The sequence below is a fragment of the Sardina pilchardus genome, chromosome 6 (genome assembly GCF_963854185.1).
Source record: "Sardina pilchardus chromosome 6, fSarPil1.1, whole genome shotgun sequence".
NCBI classification, from domain to species: domain Eukaryota; kingdom Metazoa; phylum Chordata; class Actinopteri; order Clupeiformes; family Clupeidae; genus Sardina; species Sardina pilchardus.
Genome location: NC_084999.1, coordinates 23,973,306 through 23,989,712, shown reverse-complemented (window position 1 = coordinate 23,989,712; position 16,407 = coordinate 23,973,306). Strand labels below are relative to the sequence as shown.

Genomic DNA, 16,407 nt, shown 5'->3' with positions numbered 1-16,407 from the left:
CAGCTCAGATTGAGGTGATCCCCTGTAAGATCTGCGGAGATAAATCCTCAGGGGTTCACTATGGAGTCATCACGTGTGAGGGGTGTAAGGTGAGTGCCGCCTCTTGGTTTTATCTGTCTCATCACTCTTTCTCTTTCTCTTGTTTTCTCTCTTTCCTTGTTTTCTCTTTTCTTCACGGGCTAACTGCCCTTCCTCAACCTCAATCTTTTTTTTTAATTTACCTTTATATATTCGATCATATGAATGCTATAAAAGTCAATTTCCCCAAAGAAACAATGGAATAAATGAAAAACATAGGCTAAGATTAAATGAAGTCAACAATATTCTACTCTAATCTCTCTCCATTTTTGTCCCTCTGTCTGTCTCTCTCTTCGTTTTCGTCAGGGCTTTTTCCGGCGCAGCCAGCAGTCCAGCGTGTCGTACTCGTGCTCACGGCAGAGCAACTGCCCCATCGACCGCGCCAGCCGCACCCGCTGCCAGAGCTGTCGCCTCAAGAAATGCGTGGCTCAGGGCATGAGCCGAGATGGTGAGAACACAGAGAGAGAGAGAGAGAGAGAGATTGAGAGAGAGTGAGAGAGCGAGAGAGAGATATTTAGAGAGAGAGAGAGAGAGAGAGAGAGAGAGAATGAGAATGGAGATCAAAGCAGGTCAAACCTGGCTGGATCAAAACAGTGTTACGTGTTAAGTGTTATGATTGGTCATGTGCAGTATTTTCCCATTCGTTGCATTGTTTGTGTAGAGTTCTTATCCTATGTGCCCATGCCTCCTTGGGAACCTGATGATATTTACGGTCCACTGCCTCTGCACTGTTAGAGTAATGACCCATCCCATCTCCACTGATAGCACTGAAGTGCTAAACAGAAGCCAAACAGTCGCTGAATATCTAAATTAAGAAGTTCCGGGGAAAATGGCCCCTGTATACGCCCTCTCTTGCAGTTGCAGTTATGTAACCCAGTAGGGTGGTAGATTTTACTGGCCAGTTTGAGCACTGCAAATAACTCTGCACATCAAATGTTGAAAATCCTGTGTGTGTGTGCGTGCACATGCGTATGTCTGTTTTAAATAGGCCTACCACACTGGTTGCCCAGTAACGGGTACACCGGCATCTCTCGCCACTCCATCTGACAAACTGCGTGTGTGGAGCGGTTAGCGTTGCGCTCTGTGCGTGAAAAACGCGCTCTATAAATACAGTAAATGCTTACTTACTCCGCGTGTTCCCTTGTTTCAGCTGTGAAGTTCGGCCGAATGTCCAAGCGGCAGCGGGACTCTCTGATCGCCGAGGTGGAGCGGCACAGGCAGCAGCAGCAGCAGCAGCAGCAGCAACAGCAGCATCAGCAGCAGCGGTTCCAGGTGTGCGCGGCCAGCGTCCAGGCCCTGGGCTCCGCCTACTCGGGCAAAGATCCCTGCGGCGGCTCCGCTAGCCTGCTCCAGACCCTGCCCTACCCCTTCCCTATGGACCCGGAGCTGCAGCGCTGTGGCCCGGAGGTGCACCCGTTCCTGTTGTGTCCCCCGGGCAGTGCCCAGCGGAGAGTGCTGGGAGACAGCAGGGGTGAGCCTTGCAGGACACAGAGACTCTACTCCTACATTAATTACGGACTACAGGGTCCACATACTGACGATGAATTCTTTATACTTAATGGTCAGCAGCTTTTTTTTGTTGTTGTTGTTTTTGTTTTGCAGAATGTCCTGGTCTGTGTGCGTTTTTGAAGAATAAGAGTTTGTCCTCTTTCTCTCTCTGTCCAACTAGTTGATTCTAGGCAGTCCTCTCCCAACCAGGGAATTCTGCGAATGCCTGGGACTGACTCGGACTTGCATCCGTTTGATCCAGAGGACCCCTACTGCCACTATTCTACCTCACTGCTGCACATACACATAGGTAAATGAGCATATTCAATCTATAACAAACCTGCAACAACATCAGAATACATTTATTGTCATATTCCTTGAATTCCCCCTTGGGGATCATTAAAGTATCTATCTATCTATCTATCCATCTATCTATCTATCTATCTGTTCATCTATCTATCTATATTTCCTTTGATCAGGTTTAAAGTAACTTGTCTAACTATTATGGTCTGGTGTGTTTGTCTGTGTCTGTGTGTGTGTGTGTGTGTGTGTGTGTGTGTGTGTGTGTGTGTGTGTGTGTGTGTGTGTGTGTGTGTGTGTGTGTGTGTGTGTGTGTGTGTGTGTGTGTGTGTGTGTGTGTGTGTGTGTGTGTGTGTGTGTTTGTATGTGTGTGCGTGTGTGCGTGTGTGTGTGTACGTGCATGTGCATGTGTACATGTATGTGTGTGTGTGAGTACAGAGGAGTTGTGTGACAGCATCGTGCGTTCTCACCGAGAGACCTCTCAGTACCCTGTGGAGGAGCTGCAGGCTCTGCGGTGGAAGATCTTCACCAGAGAGGAGGTCCAGATATACCACAGCAAGGTACCACAACCGTCCAGCCACGTCCAGCCACACCGCACTAGTCCATAAAGCACTCTCCGCTCTGCACACAATCACACGCTATCTTTTGTTTTGTTTTATTTTGTTTTGTCGCTTGGCCACAGATTCAGCCCCTCCCCTCGTGTTTTTTCAGTGGTTAAATCAAGAGAGGCATTTGAAATGTTCACAGGCACACTTTCTCTCTCTCTAACTACTTTCACTTTCTCCCTACTTTTGTCCCTCTCTCTTTCTTTCTTTTTTATTCTCTCTCTCTCTCTCTTTCTCTCTCCTCAGACGGTGGATGAGATGTGGCAACTGTGTGCTGATAAGCTGAGTGACGCTGTGCAGTTTGTAGTCGAGTTTGCCAAAAGGTTGCCAGGGTTTCGCCAGATTCGTCAGGACGACCAGATCAATCTGCTTAAGAGTGGTGTGTAACCAGTTAGTCCCCCAGTGACCCAAGACTTAGTACCAATGCCTCCTGTTCTTTTCCAATGTGCTCAAGAACTTTGCCTCCAATAGCACAGACCAAAGCCATAGAAAGAGAGAGTTGCGACACTCTTTGATGTTGTCGCCACACAATCAAAAGTTCCAAAAAACATGTGCTGAATGGCTAATCAATTAACTCATTGACTACTGTATAAGAGATTGGCTGTAAATAGTTCCAAAAGTCCCATAACGAGGAAATAGCCTGGACAAAGTGCTGCCATGTATTCCTACGGATGTCTATGGGAGTGTCGCCACTCTGTTTTATCTACCGCTCTGGCGCAGACTCCCAGAGGAAGAGATTGAGTCTCTGGCATGTTAGTCAAGCAGAAGAGTACAGCTGATTGGTCAAAAGATATTGAGGGAGAAGATACAGCGCATCTGGCTAGAGCTTTCTGAGCAGGCCCAGCATAAAAAAGCTGTACAGTTGGATGAACAGGCAGAGGCATCCCAGAATTGTTTTGTGTGTTGAATCCCACTCTTCGTTTGCTCTCTGTGTCATCTCTCCTCACTCTCTCTGTTTGTCTGTGCCTCTCTTTCTCAGGCTCAATGGAGGTAGTTCTCGTCAGGATGAGCAGGCTGTTCAACACGGAGAACAGCACTGTTTATTTTGATGGAAAATTCGCTGGGACTGAAGTTTTCAAACCTCTCAGTAAGTTACTCATTCCTCCGAACTCTCAAAATATGTGGGTAAATACAAGTTTGGCAAGAAGGTTAGGTGTAGGACCAATTTAATAAACAAATTGATGAATTAATGGATTTCACACAAAATATCTGTGATATTCTGCTTTTACCTGTTCAGATAAGTGCACAGCCAAACCGAGTACTGTGACTGTGCTATTGCTACATGCGGGATGCTAACTGTTTTCTTTCTCTGTGTGGCCTAGTGTGCGGAGACCTGATAAGCGCTGTGTTCGACTTCGCTCATAGCATGTGTGAACTGAGGCTGACTGAACAGCAGGTGGCGATCTTCAGCGCGCTGGTGCTCATTAACCCTGGTAAGAATCTGTCCAACTCTGAGCAAAGTTTCGCCCTGAATGGAATTTTTAAACTGTTGTTTGTGTACTCCAGAAGGAAGTTCCCTCCTTGTTTTTTTACGATCTGAGGTTTATAGGGGTACACATTTCCTGTCTGTGTTTGGCAAGAGTGCCAAATGTTGACATTTTGCTGGCTCAACTTTTGGCCTCCTTTCATTCTTTATTGTTGATATGTTTTGTCCTGTGTGTGCCTGTGTGTGTGTGTGTGTGTGTGTGTGTGTGTGTGTGTGTGGTGTGCGCGTGTGCCTGTCTGTGTCTACTTGTGTGTGTGTGTGTGTGCGTAGACCGCCCTGGTCTTGAGGACAGAGGCCGAGTGCAGAGGATGAGGAAGGACATTGAGCTGGCACTGCGTCACATCCTCCACAGAGACAACCAGGAGAGTCTGCTGCACAGGGTAAGAGACCCAGGGAGAGGTCCGCAGACTGGGAGAGGGACAGTGGGTGCCTCTCATTCGTCATTTATACATCCTCCCTTCCTTCCTCGGTCCTCGTCCTCAATGATCTACATAAAGAATGATGGGGCGGCATCAGTGGGATAGTCTATCCAGTGTTAGTTATAGATCAGTGGGAACGAGCCTGAAGGACCGAGCATCGAGGATCAAGGAGAGATGTTGAGAGGCACCCAGTATGGTTGTTTACAGAGGTGGAAAAATCCAGTTTCGGAAAGTAAAAATCCCACCACATATCTGTGCCAACCATTCATTTAAACCAGCTGATTCTAATTAGCACAACTCTTCAGCTATAGGGAGAGCAGCTAATTGATGAGGTAGAACCAATACACGATCAGACTTTTACTCTCTGAAGCTGGAGTTTTCCACCTCTGGTTGTTTATTAATACCATAATAAGAAAGCGAAAAAGAGAATATTTCAAGAAGAGAAATAGAAACTTGGAGGAGAGCCAACAAATTCTCACAAAGTAAAGCATCAAGAATTTGAATCACAGATGACACGGTTTCATAATTTATAGCATAGCTATTTTAGCCTGCCATGGCCCCTGCACTGACCACCCCGTTTGTTTTTGTGTGGTAATTCTCAGCTGTCCCAGAAGGTGGCGATGCTGAAGGCCCTGTGCTCGCTGCACATTGAGAAGCTGCGCTGGTTCCAGCAGCTCTACCCGCTGACCGTCCACTCCAGCTTCCCACCCCTATACAAAGAGCTCTTCGGATCTGACTCGGAAAGACCGGGTGTTTCCCCTCCCTGAAACCACAACTCATATGCAATACTCATTTACACACACACACACACACACACACACACACACACACACACACACACACACACACACACACACACACACACACACACACACACACACACACACACACGCACGCACGCACGCACACACACACACACACACACACACACACACAGTCACACACTGTACTTGCTCACACATACACTTTTCACATGCACTCACATAAACATACACTCAAGTACATGCATCGTTCTAATCTATGGATCACTTCCTAAATATTGAAATTTATATTTTTCTAATTGTGATAACAAACGAGACAATGTTCAGTAGATTGTCATATTGTCATGTCAGATTTGGAAGCTATTTTTGTGCAGAGACTATTTTGTAGAAAACAAAGCAAGCCAGAATACAGGAGTACAGAACTCAGTATGACTCAGTATTTTCATAGCCTGGCTAGTGTTTCTCAAGATGAATAAATGTGTTATTTTTTTGTCATTATCTTTGTTCTCTGTGTGCTGGGATATGCAGTATGTGTGTCTCCTTGTGAATTAGAATTATCCACTGTGCTTGTGTCTTGGTGCTAAGAAGCTCTGCTGATTGAATGCAGGCCGTGCTCTACGCTGTAGGCTATGTGCTGAATTGTAGCAAATCAGATGCAATTTATTGGGATATGTTGGCTTCACTGTGTCCAATATGGAAAAAAACTATGACTTTGAAGAAACAATTGAGGAGGGGTTTATAATAAAGTTTAAACAACCAAGAAGAGAGAGGGAGATACAGGGTCCTAATTTAAATGATAGGTAAAAGTGTAACCGTCTGTCATCAAGCAACATTCTCATGCATGGACTATTTACAGTCCTTACCATGGTTAGCAAATTATTGATGTGGCCTGATTAAAATAGTTTTAGTTAGACTTTCACTTTGCCCATTATTCAAACTAAGGCCCATAGAAATTTTAATGTGATTCAGTTAATTACTCAGTTAATTAGCTTATCATGTAAAAGATATGCAAGCTGTATGTGAGGTAAAATACATTCTAAGTTGTAAAGTGCAGCTCGAGTGGTACATAGGAAGCTTGTTCAAAGCAGTTTATCAGTGCCGTGATGTGTCTTAGCCGAACAGACTGTCTTATGGCATATTGTAATCTCCGGCAGTCCTAAGCTATTTCAGTGATTGTGAAGAATTGTGACTATATCAGGACTGAGCAATGTCGAATGCAGCCATTTAGCCGCTAACTCATTTTTTTGTCTTTAAAATCTTAATATTTTATTTTTCTTTCTGTCCAACCAACCCCCTTTTTTGGTTCTAGTGTGATTAGATTATTTTTGGGGGCAGTGGGGAGTATCAAGAGGCCAGTACTTCAGTGTTTCTTCACACTGTCATTACTGTCAACGTTCACTTGTGTGTCTCTCAGAGTGTCCTCCATTGCTGGCCCCTGGTGTCTGTGTGGTTCTAGCCCTTTACATACCTGCCACTAACATAACTTCCTGTGGATACAATGGATGAGAGAATCAATAAACTGTTTCAATGATATGAGTGACAATGTGTGGCTTTTTAATGTATCGACAATACACTGCATTATGCCATCTCAGTAATATACTATATTATGACATGTTGATGATAAACTGTAGAATTGTGATGACATGCGCATAAAGACTCTTAAGAACCTTTAAAAACAACAAGATGTGTATATTGCAAAATCATTGGAAAATGAGAAAGAAGCAGATGGTGTACTGATGTGATTAATTTCAGTGAACTTTGTTGTGGATGTAGGCATTAAAAACAAAATAGACCCCCCTCCTCTTTAACAATGGCAAGGGAAAACTCCCTCTAAACAACAGTGAGACCCCATGATCCGAGCCTGACTTCAAGGGGAAGCTAGTCGCATACGATTGGTCAGTGACTGAGAGAGGTAGAATTACAGGAAAGGCCCTCATTGAGAACCCGGAGGCGGAGGAGGAGAGAGAGAGGAGGATGAGGAGGAAGAGAGAGCAGGAGGAGGACGAGGAGATAGAGAAGAAGAAGCGAGGGAACAAGTGTAAAGGAAAGCCTGATGGAGACGTATCACCATTAAAACAGAACAATTGTCATCTTCGTGTTAAGCAAGTAAACAAAAAACAGCAGGTGCGCTTTCAGCAGGTAGACGCAACACACTGAGAACAGCAATCACATTTACAGTGACAACATTTACACTCCAGCAACTGCACTTGCAAGCGTGCCGTGTCAGCATTTACGATTCAATTCCATATAACGCAGTTGTGTGTTTGTGCGTGTGTGTGCCCAGAATACAAGACGAAATGTGGCAGTGGAAGCTCCCTGGTATCTCTCTCCGGCTGGTGAATGGCATCTCTCCACAAAGTTACAAGAGAATGTCACCGCCGACACTTTTACCAGCCACCATAACAAGCAGGCCAATACTACAGCGCTCCACCAAAAGCTGCCAAGCTCAGTGCGAGGATGACGTAGGAGCCCAGCCAAGGAGATAAGGCACTAGAGGCACCCTTCCCTGATGGTCCTTGAGTTGGGCTTGGCATGCTGCGCTCTAAGGTGATATTCTTGATCTTGATGGGCTCACAGTTGCCAAGCACTCCTCTGATCCCTCCCATTTCCTGGCTCATGTAGCGGCCGACGACCGACGCCTTGTGCGTAGTCCCGTTGTACCTCTTGATGACCTCAGCCCAGAAGGGCATGGTGACCTCCGTCTTCTTGCCCACCATCTTGACCCGGCAGCAGTAGCCAGGTTTGATGACAACAGAGTGGTCCAACGTGAGAGACACGTTCTCGCGATACTTGTAACCGCTCCAAGCGGAAACATTCGCTCCCATCCTGGAGCGGTTTTCCCTCATCTGGATGATTTCTGGAATTTTGACGGAGAAGTTAGTCGTCAGCACGTGTGGCATACTGAGACTGGACTCCCAAGTGTTGAGCTTCTCGTGCTTCGTCTGCATGTAAACCTCCTTAACTACCTCCTTGCTGTTGTTGTTGGGCATGCAAATTGACTCCATCAACTCCTCTAATCGATGATAGGTGACGTTCATCTTTTTGGTGTCGTAGTTCATTTTGAAAACAAGTAGGTCGTACTTCTCGCGATTGACAGTCAACACTTCATAATCACGATACCAGTACTCCTTTCCTTCCCAGGGGAGAAAGAACACTTTCATCACAGAGTGGACACTTCCCAGGCCATATTGGTTCCTCGCAACAAAGTTATGGCCACAGTTTTTAATGCTGTGATTAGGAACACTCCCATTTTGGCCTGATTTCCACTCCAGCAACTCATAGTTCTTCCTGTTTTGCAAAAACTGAAAATCATTAGTCAGAAGCTGGTGGCCTCGCATGGAATAGTAGCAGTAGAAGCCTTTTGCCACAGTCATGAAGCCCAAAGCACAGATGCCCCTGGGTCTGCAGACAAACTCCTCTCGAGCAGTGTAGTTGTTGTAGATGCCGAATGCGTTGGGGGGAACTGTAAGACTATTCTTTCTTTCTGGTGAGATCCAACGCAAGTTGGTTGTCTCACCTGGGGTGGAGAGGTCCACAGTTTCAGCCGCTGGATGTATAGGGACTGCCGGAGAAGGTTTGACCTCCATCAGTTTGGGATCCAAGTCACCGCCTAGAGAAGTAAGTTTGAGAGGGAAGACAGGATAACTTTATCATTGTTGCTGACATGTTGTAACGTGTTATAGCATCCTCCTATCTAAGCGCACGCGCCCACACACACACACACACACACACACACACACACACACACACACACACACACACACACACACACACACACCACACACACACCCACATAGACACTCTCACAAAAAAGTATATGTGTTCTTATTAAATTGTTATATCATCATACAGTATATTGGTACAGTTACTATAACAGTAATTCATTCATGTACTACACAACAATAAGCCTCATTTCGCTTTATTCTGACTTCATCATCATCATCATCACCATTCTAACAAACCTTGTATATGTAACATGTCCACTTACTGTATAGAAAGCTTTTACAGCAGATGGTGTTTACATAGTTATGGAGCAAAATAGAAGAATGGTTGGAATATGTAATGGATGTGTCTGTCTAACTGCCGTGAGATACACCAAGTCTTTTACCCACAGCAGTACAGAGCATGTCCGGGATCTAAAATTAGCCCCTAGCCACTGGAGCATTCTATGAGAGTTTTTCCATTTGGATCTTTTAAACACTCCTCTAGTACATGGTATGCGTCCAGACGGACAGTGAAAGCTGAGGCTACAAAATATCTTTTTAAAATCCTTACAATATTTAAAGAAGCCCTGGGATGATGAGACTATATCAGGCTACATAGACTACACTGACAATGACAGGTCTATTTCCTTATACTTGGTCAAAATTCTTTGGTTGAGCATTTATAAAGATATAACTCAATGAAATATTAGTAGCTAGCAAGAGGTTGGGAGCACTAATGGAGCTATAAGTAAGGAACTTGCCACGCTGCAGGCATCTGAAAGTACAACCAAAGGCATGTCATTATGGTTTGCGAGAGGAACTGGTCTTTAACCGATTCTCTCATAAGCCACACAACATGGACAGCCAATCATTATTCAAGTCATTGGGAAGACTATCAATATATACAAGTGAGTACAATAATCTCCATTAGTTCTCTGCTTGTTGACCACAGATTACATTTACTTAGTTAAATCATGGCTAATCATCATCATCATCAGTACTTGATGATTTATGACCTGGGCAGCTTTAACATTCTCCTCTCACTATACAGTACATTCAAGCATACTTCAAGTCTCTTCCATTTCAATGTTTAGTCGTAACTTACGATCAAGTTCCAATTCAGTGGTGGCATTCTCCTGTGAATTTGCACGGTGTGCCCAGAGCAGCAGAAGAGACAGTATCATAACGTCCACCAGCTCCATCTAAAACAGATGTTTATGGTTAAACACAGGCTGACTCGCCCAGCCTAGGCAGACTCTGTATGAGTGCCAACTAAATGCTGCCACACACAGCACAACTCTACCAGCAGCAGCAGTGACTGGTGAGAAAATGACATTAATGCAGGAAACGCTACAACAAGGATTCTCATTATCATTACAGTAAACATGCTTTTCCTACCGTACTAGCGGATCATTCGAGGCGAATGCTGATTGTACCCTCGGCATCAAGGAGCTCGAGCAGGAAACTCCCAGCCCTTCTGAGGTTGAATAGCACAGGAAGGATATCAAGCCATGATTACACAAGTTTTCCAGATTGAGAGCCAACAGTAGACAATATCATGGCAAAGCTCCCCTCAGAGTGGAGGATGTAGTCACTTCAGGTCCACACATTGGGTGGCAGTCTCTCCAGACGGCCCCTCTTAGGAGTTTGCGCAAATGCATAAACATTCACTCAGTGGTCGAAATCGCACAATGACAGCGTCCTCCCCAATGTTCACAGGAAAGGCCATTGCAAGTCATTTTTTCCAACAGACTCATTCCATTGAGCTCTCAAGCGGTGATGCCATGAAAAACAAAAACAAGAATCTGAACTTTTAAGTGTTACACACATAGTTATATGCAAAGCAGTCAAACACTGGATAGCTTCTTTTACATGTTGATATTTCCTTGAAAAAGTCATACTAAATCTATTCTCACATCCATCTTTTGTGTGAGGTACCTGTTCCCTGATGGCATAGAGAGAACAGTCCATGGGACGGGTATGTTGCGTCTTTAACAATGCTCGTGGCTTTGTGCAGACAGTGGGTGTTGTGGATGTCGGAGAGCAAGGGAAGAGAGGTACCTGTGATCTTTTCAGTCGTCCTCACAATCCTCTGCAGAGGATTTTTCGATACGTTAAGACAGCAAACTTTGATTTTACTACCCTAGAGCTAAATGCAACTTGCCATAAGTAGATACACTATATTGCCAAAAGTAGCCTATTCGCTCACCTGCCTTGACTCACATATGAACTTCAGTCACATCCCGTCCTTAATCCATAGGGTTTATTATGACGTCGGTCCACCCTTTGCAGCTATAACAGCTTCAACTCTTCTGGGAAGACCCACAAGGTTTAGGAGTGTGTTTATGGGATTTATGGGATATTTTGGCCATTCTTTCAGAAGCACATTTGTGAGGTCACACACTGATGTTGGAAGAGGAGACAGGCTCTCAGTATTTGACTCTGTGCAGCCTAGTCAAGTTCATCCACATCAAACTCTGTCATCTATGCCTTTATGGACCTTTCTTTGTGCACTGGTGTCATGTTGGAACAGGAAGGGGCTATCCCCGAGCTGGGCTTGGTCCCTAGTTCCATTGAAAGGAACTCTGAATGCTTCAGCATTAACCAAGAGATTTTAGACAATTCCATGCTCCCAACTTTGTGGAAAGTTTGGAGATGGCCCCCTTCCTGTTCCAACATGGCTGTGCTCTTGACCGTTTTTTGTTGTTGTTTTTTTTTTTGCTTTATTTCTTTATTTTACTCTGTACAGCACTTTGGTCAGTGAAAGCTGTGTTTAAATGTGCTTTATAAATACATTTTACTTACTTACTAACTTTTCTGAAAACTGACAAGTAGATGTTATTTGTGAAAACGGAGGGAAGGAAATATTTGTTTATCAAAATATCTGTGTACAGTATGTGTGAACATAGCCTAATACTGTATATATCTCTGTTCCCTGTCTCCACCCCACACCTACTGTATTCCTCATTATTAGTCCTCATTATTAACCTGTGCCCTGTTATCCTTGTTAAATCCCTGTGTATTTAAACCCTCTAGTTTTGCAGTCTGTGACAGCTACTGATCAAGTCATAGCAATGATGAAAGACAGGTGCTATCTGCACATGCAGACCTAGCTGTTTATTGTTCATAGCATGCAGGAAACAGACCCGTAAACAGGCAGCACACAAAACAAGAATCATGTTAGGAATACATTAAATTACCTAATTGATTAATTAATTAATTCAAATTATAATTACTCAACATTAATAATTAATCAATGTAGGCTACTATACATATCAAAATCAAAATTCTATAAAGACAAGACCTTGATTGTTGAGAAGCAAAGATTCGTGTGATCATGTAACTGTTAAGTGTGCAGAAAGGTAGGCATCAACTGTCTGAGGATAGATAAGTAGGCTGAATTACAGCGGTGATCCTTAAACCAATCTTAATATAATTAAAAACTTTGTTTACAAGAAATAACTTTGGAATTACTCTTATAAATGAAGTCAGTGCGAGGAATGCATTTAAGACGACTTGAATCACGCACGTAGCCCCCTTAAGGAAACACTTAAAAAAACAGGTGTAAGCTGAGTCTTAAGCTGTGTCCTCAACTTCATGGCAGTGTACACTAATGTCCATCTAATTAACTAAAGAAAGCAGGTTATTGGCCTTAAAAATACATTCCCTGAAGAGTGACATGGCTATTGAGGGAATGATAGATAATTTTACTATGTCTGATAAATAATTTTGTATGTTTGTGCGCAAATAAAGACAAGGACCAGTGAATTCCAAGGACAACACAATTGTATTATCTTTGCAAAGAGAGAGAATGATACAACACAAAATGGTTCATACCAGACTCTGATCATTTTAGTCTGGGGCCTCCTTTTATACCAGGGTTGACGTACTATCTATACAAGAGTTTACGTATCTAGGGTCTCTAGTTTGCCCTTTGACATGATCACATGGCTAAAACTTGGACAATAAGCCCTGGCCTTTGTCCCACCAAACATGTGTCCGAGAGAACCTTTCAAACAGAGCATTACTTCTGAATCAACAACAAATACAGAACTTGTGGTCAAGAACTTGGGCCTAGGGAAACTTTCGGTTCCCTTAGATAAATCAGGTAAAAGGGACTACACAACAGTGTTGAAACCTTATCTTGTGCACAAAAGTACAAAGATTACAAAAACATCTGATTGGCACATTAAGATACAAATGAACAGACATCTCCATGAAAAAGATGAACCCTCGGCCACAAAGCACGACCACACAGAACACAGTCTACACATGCAACTACACTCTTCCCCACTCACGATGGCCAACAATTCCCCCATCCAATGGAAAGGAACACACATACCATCAATCACTGTAGGGGAACATAAATACCCGATCAACAATTGTACCCAATCACACTTGTAATATGCTTTTTCAGATTATCAATATAAATGAGAATACATGTTTCAATAATTTCTCCAACAGGGAATGTTACACAAATCATGAATTTTCCATACATAATAAATGGCAGGGAATTGAGTGAATGACATAACGCAACACCAAAATGCAAAAGCCAAGAGAAGAAGGATGGCATACTACCACTAGGGGGCAATGTTATGTCCTTATGCCTTCTGAGTTGTGGTTCCCAGAGGATCACAGGCATCCACTTCCACGATTACCTCCCCTACTTGAACACCAGTGTACACACCAGAAACGGTGCTCTGTTGTACCGTGCCATCTTGATAAGTCTTGGTGACGCTAGCTTGGAAGGGAATTTCTACCTCCATCTTCCTTCCTATCATCTTCACAACACAAGAGTGACCCGGGGGCACTCGGACACTGACCTCCTGAGACTGTGTGACAGCCTGGCTTTTGGAGCGACCGTAAGCCAGGGAAACAGTCACGTCCACGCAGACAGTGATCTTGTCGCTGAAGATATCTGGAATGCCTGCTGTGATAGAGGTCGAGGTGCTGAGAGACAGGTCAAGCCCACACTCCCATTGGCTAGATTTCTCTGTCATTACCTCTATGCGTACATTCTCCATCACTTCCTCAGTACCTTCATTTATGACCTTAGACATCTTCATTGCATATGGGGGGCTATTTGTTCTGTTTGCCTGATCGATGAAATATGTCACATCTGAGTATTGCATTTTGAAAGGTTCACGGTTCACTGTCAGCACATCATAATGTGAATACCTGTACAATTCCCACTTCCAGGGAAGATAAAAGTGGCCTTTATAAATGTCCCCTAAGCCATATTTATTTTTTCCCACAAAGTTATCCTGACAAAGTTATGCCGGGGTTAGAAACTGAGCCAGACTTCCACTCCAGAAGCTCAAAGTTATGCTTGTTCACTAGAACATCAAAATCATTTGTGTAGGCTACTTGCTCAAGGAATGGGAAATAACAGAAAAATCCTTTTGCTAAGGTGAGGAAGCCAAATGTGCAGTAGTCCTTAGCTCTGCAGACATACTCTAGTCGGGAGGAGTAGTCGTTGTATATGCTGACCGTGTTGTTTGGAATTTGGGTGCCCTTAATTGGGACCCAGATGAGGTTTGATGTTTCGGAGTTCACTTGAGAAGACTCCTTTTCCCCGTGTGGTCCAATAGAAAGCTCTATCAAGAGAGGGAGAGTGTTATGGAAAAAAAAACAGGGAGGAAGGGAAGGAAGCAATCAATATGTTCATGACAGAAAACTGTTTGCAAACGTTTGCCTATGTTTGCGAAATTTGAAAGATGCCTGCGCCCATTAACAGTAAATGTGAGCCACTGATATGCACTTGTTTTAGCAGATCTGTCCGATCTGTATCTCATGAAATCAGTTGTAGAAACAGTAGTGCTCAACTTCTATCTGTTGCTATGTTGCTAAGAAGTTTGCTAGCATATAATACTGTGTGGTAGGTTATAAACTGGTATTGGTATTTGATAACAATCGGCAACAACAGACAACTGCTAACAAGCGTTACATTGTTCTTTTGACTGGAACTGGAATGCATCAGTTTGTTGTGACAGCATTCCCAGCCCCTTATCCAACTGAAGCACCGTTAGGGCCTGAAGCTGAAGTATGTATTTTCTTTAATGTAATGTCATAATGTTTATGTTGTCAGCAGTATATGCACCTGCACCATCATGAACCTATAAAGTAGCCTTCTACTTCCAATGTACTCACTTGTGAAATCTTGAACACACATCAAACATGCGCATTTGATGCACATATCACAACTGAGTGCATTGGATGACAAAAGTAACAAGGCATGGAACCAAAGGTGCTCTGGCCCTACGTCAGACTTAAAGGAATTACAGTTTTTATTATTACAGTCACTTTGATGCATTTCTCAGATCAGAAATCCTCAAAACTACTTGTTCAGACTCAATATCGTTCAATTGTAGCCTACATTTTACATTTTCAGTTACTACTGTCATGTTGGTCAAAATGCACTGTTCTGTGTGTTGAACAGTCCTCATGAAACAAATAGGCCTTATTTCATCAAGTCAGTCAATGTGCAAAAGTGTTGTACTAGTTGTCCCATTCCAAAAGGTAATATATAGGACTATAAACTGAACTGGAAAGTGTAAAATGAAATCTAAGACAGTGTGCACCCAGAACACTATTGCAGCATCAGGAAACAGGTGGTGATGTTTATTGGGATCCGCAGACCTTTATGGATTATTTTCCAGGAGGCATTTGTTTCATGTTGAAAGTGTTAACATCTCCTGAAGCATTAGAGGTATACACACTTTCTTTCAACATTCTCAATTTTTACTTGTTTGTCTATATTTAATTACATACCTTTGAGACTTTGCATGCCTTTTGGCAGTGGATTTTCTTGATCATTTCCAGAGCATTGTAAGATCATTAGCAGAAGAGAAACAAAAAGAATCGTTGTATCCATCTGAAATATGCAAATATAAAAGTATATTTATTTCTTATTTAATTAACTCAATTCAGTCAGGACCACTATGTCTCTAAGATAGCATTATACTATTGCATGATATTCATTTTGGCGGTATATGCTCTGTTCTGGGGGCCCTCTGCCCTTCCATGTTCAAACATGGAAAGCCCAAGGCAGGGAGAGCAGCAATAAACCCCCGATGGGGTACAGAACAGAACAAACATCAATGACAAGACAGTATGTCAGAAGTAGGGGGTTAAGGGGAGGTGGTGGGTGGCAAAATTGCAGAAAAAGCCACTGGAAGCAAATTTGTAAAGGTAGTCCGCCAAACACGTTTTTTGCGCCGACGGCGACAATTTTCTATGTAAAGTCTATGTAGCTCAGCGCTCACAGCGCTGAGCGCCCTCGGCGAAAAAAAACGGTCGGCGCCGACCTTTTTTGTCGCAGCGCTCAGAGCGCTCAAAGTTGAAATCTGTTCAACTTTTAGAACAGCGCCGGGCTCGTCAATGGCACTTCTCGTTATAAACCGTCTCTGGTTTTGGTAACTTAGCAACAATAAACACTTATCGAAGCGCCGAGAAGAGGAGGTTGTGGGCGCTCTTGCTGTAAAAAACGCGTTTGGTGGACACAGCACCTAAATAACCGCTCTGAATGATCTCGGCCAATGAAAGCAGGGCCTGGCCAATCAGCTG

The 16,407-nt window shown here is 43.5% G+C and overlaps 3 protein-coding genes across 5 annotated transcripts in view; 1 reads left to right on the top strand and 2 right to left on the bottom strand.

Moving 5' to 3' along the window:
- rorc (RAR-related orphan receptor C) overlaps positions 1-6,670 on the top strand; it is a 31,414-nt gene extending 24,744 nt beyond the window's left edge. For 2 of the 3 annotated variants that reach the window (XM_062539166.1, XM_062539168.1), the window contains 10 exons: positions 4-89; positions 385-526; positions 1,229-1,639; positions 1,748-1,876; positions 2,305-2,426; positions 2,718-2,850; positions 3,451-3,558; positions 3,794-3,904; positions 4,228-4,337; positions 4,979-6,670. In XM_062539166.1, coding sequence (XP_062395150.1) covers positions 4-89; positions 385-526; positions 1,229-1,639; positions 1,748-1,876; positions 2,305-2,426; positions 2,718-2,850; positions 3,451-3,558; positions 3,794-3,904; positions 4,228-4,337; positions 4,979-5,143 — 1,517 coding nt within the window. In that variant the 3' untranslated portion in view covers positions 5,144-6,670. The remainder of the gene's footprint in view (positions 1-3; positions 90-384; positions 527-1,228; positions 1,640-1,747; positions 1,877-2,304; positions 2,427-2,717; positions 2,851-3,450; positions 3,559-3,793; positions 3,905-4,227; positions 4,338-4,978) is intronic. The other variant, XM_062539169.1, reaches the window with a different exon arrangement.
- On the bottom strand, positions 6,671-10,380 carry LOC134083054 (natterin-4-like). The gene is made up of 3 exons (XM_062539170.1): positions 10,240-10,380; positions 9,947-10,043; positions 6,671-8,747 (listed from the first exon to the last, which is right to left on the bottom strand). The coding sequence occupies exons 2-3, from the start codon at positions 10,041-10,043 to the stop codon at positions 7,555-7,557; spliced, it is 1,290 nt and encodes a 429-aa protein (XP_062395154.1). The 5' UTR covers positions 10,240-10,380; the 3' UTR covers positions 6,671-7,554.
- Positions 10,381-12,436: 2,056 nt separating this feature from the next.
- LOC134083420 (natterin-4-like) lies at positions 12,437-15,628 on the bottom strand. Its single transcript, XM_062539745.1, has 3 exons — positions 15,613-15,628; positions 14,209-14,438; positions 12,437-14,105 (listed from the first exon to the last, which is right to left on the bottom strand). The coding sequence occupies exons 1-3, from the start codon at positions 15,626-15,628 to the stop codon at positions 13,443-13,445; spliced, it is 909 nt and encodes a 302-aa protein (XP_062395729.1). The 3' UTR covers positions 12,437-13,442.
- Between the last annotated feature and the right edge of the window lie 779 nt (positions 15,629-16,407).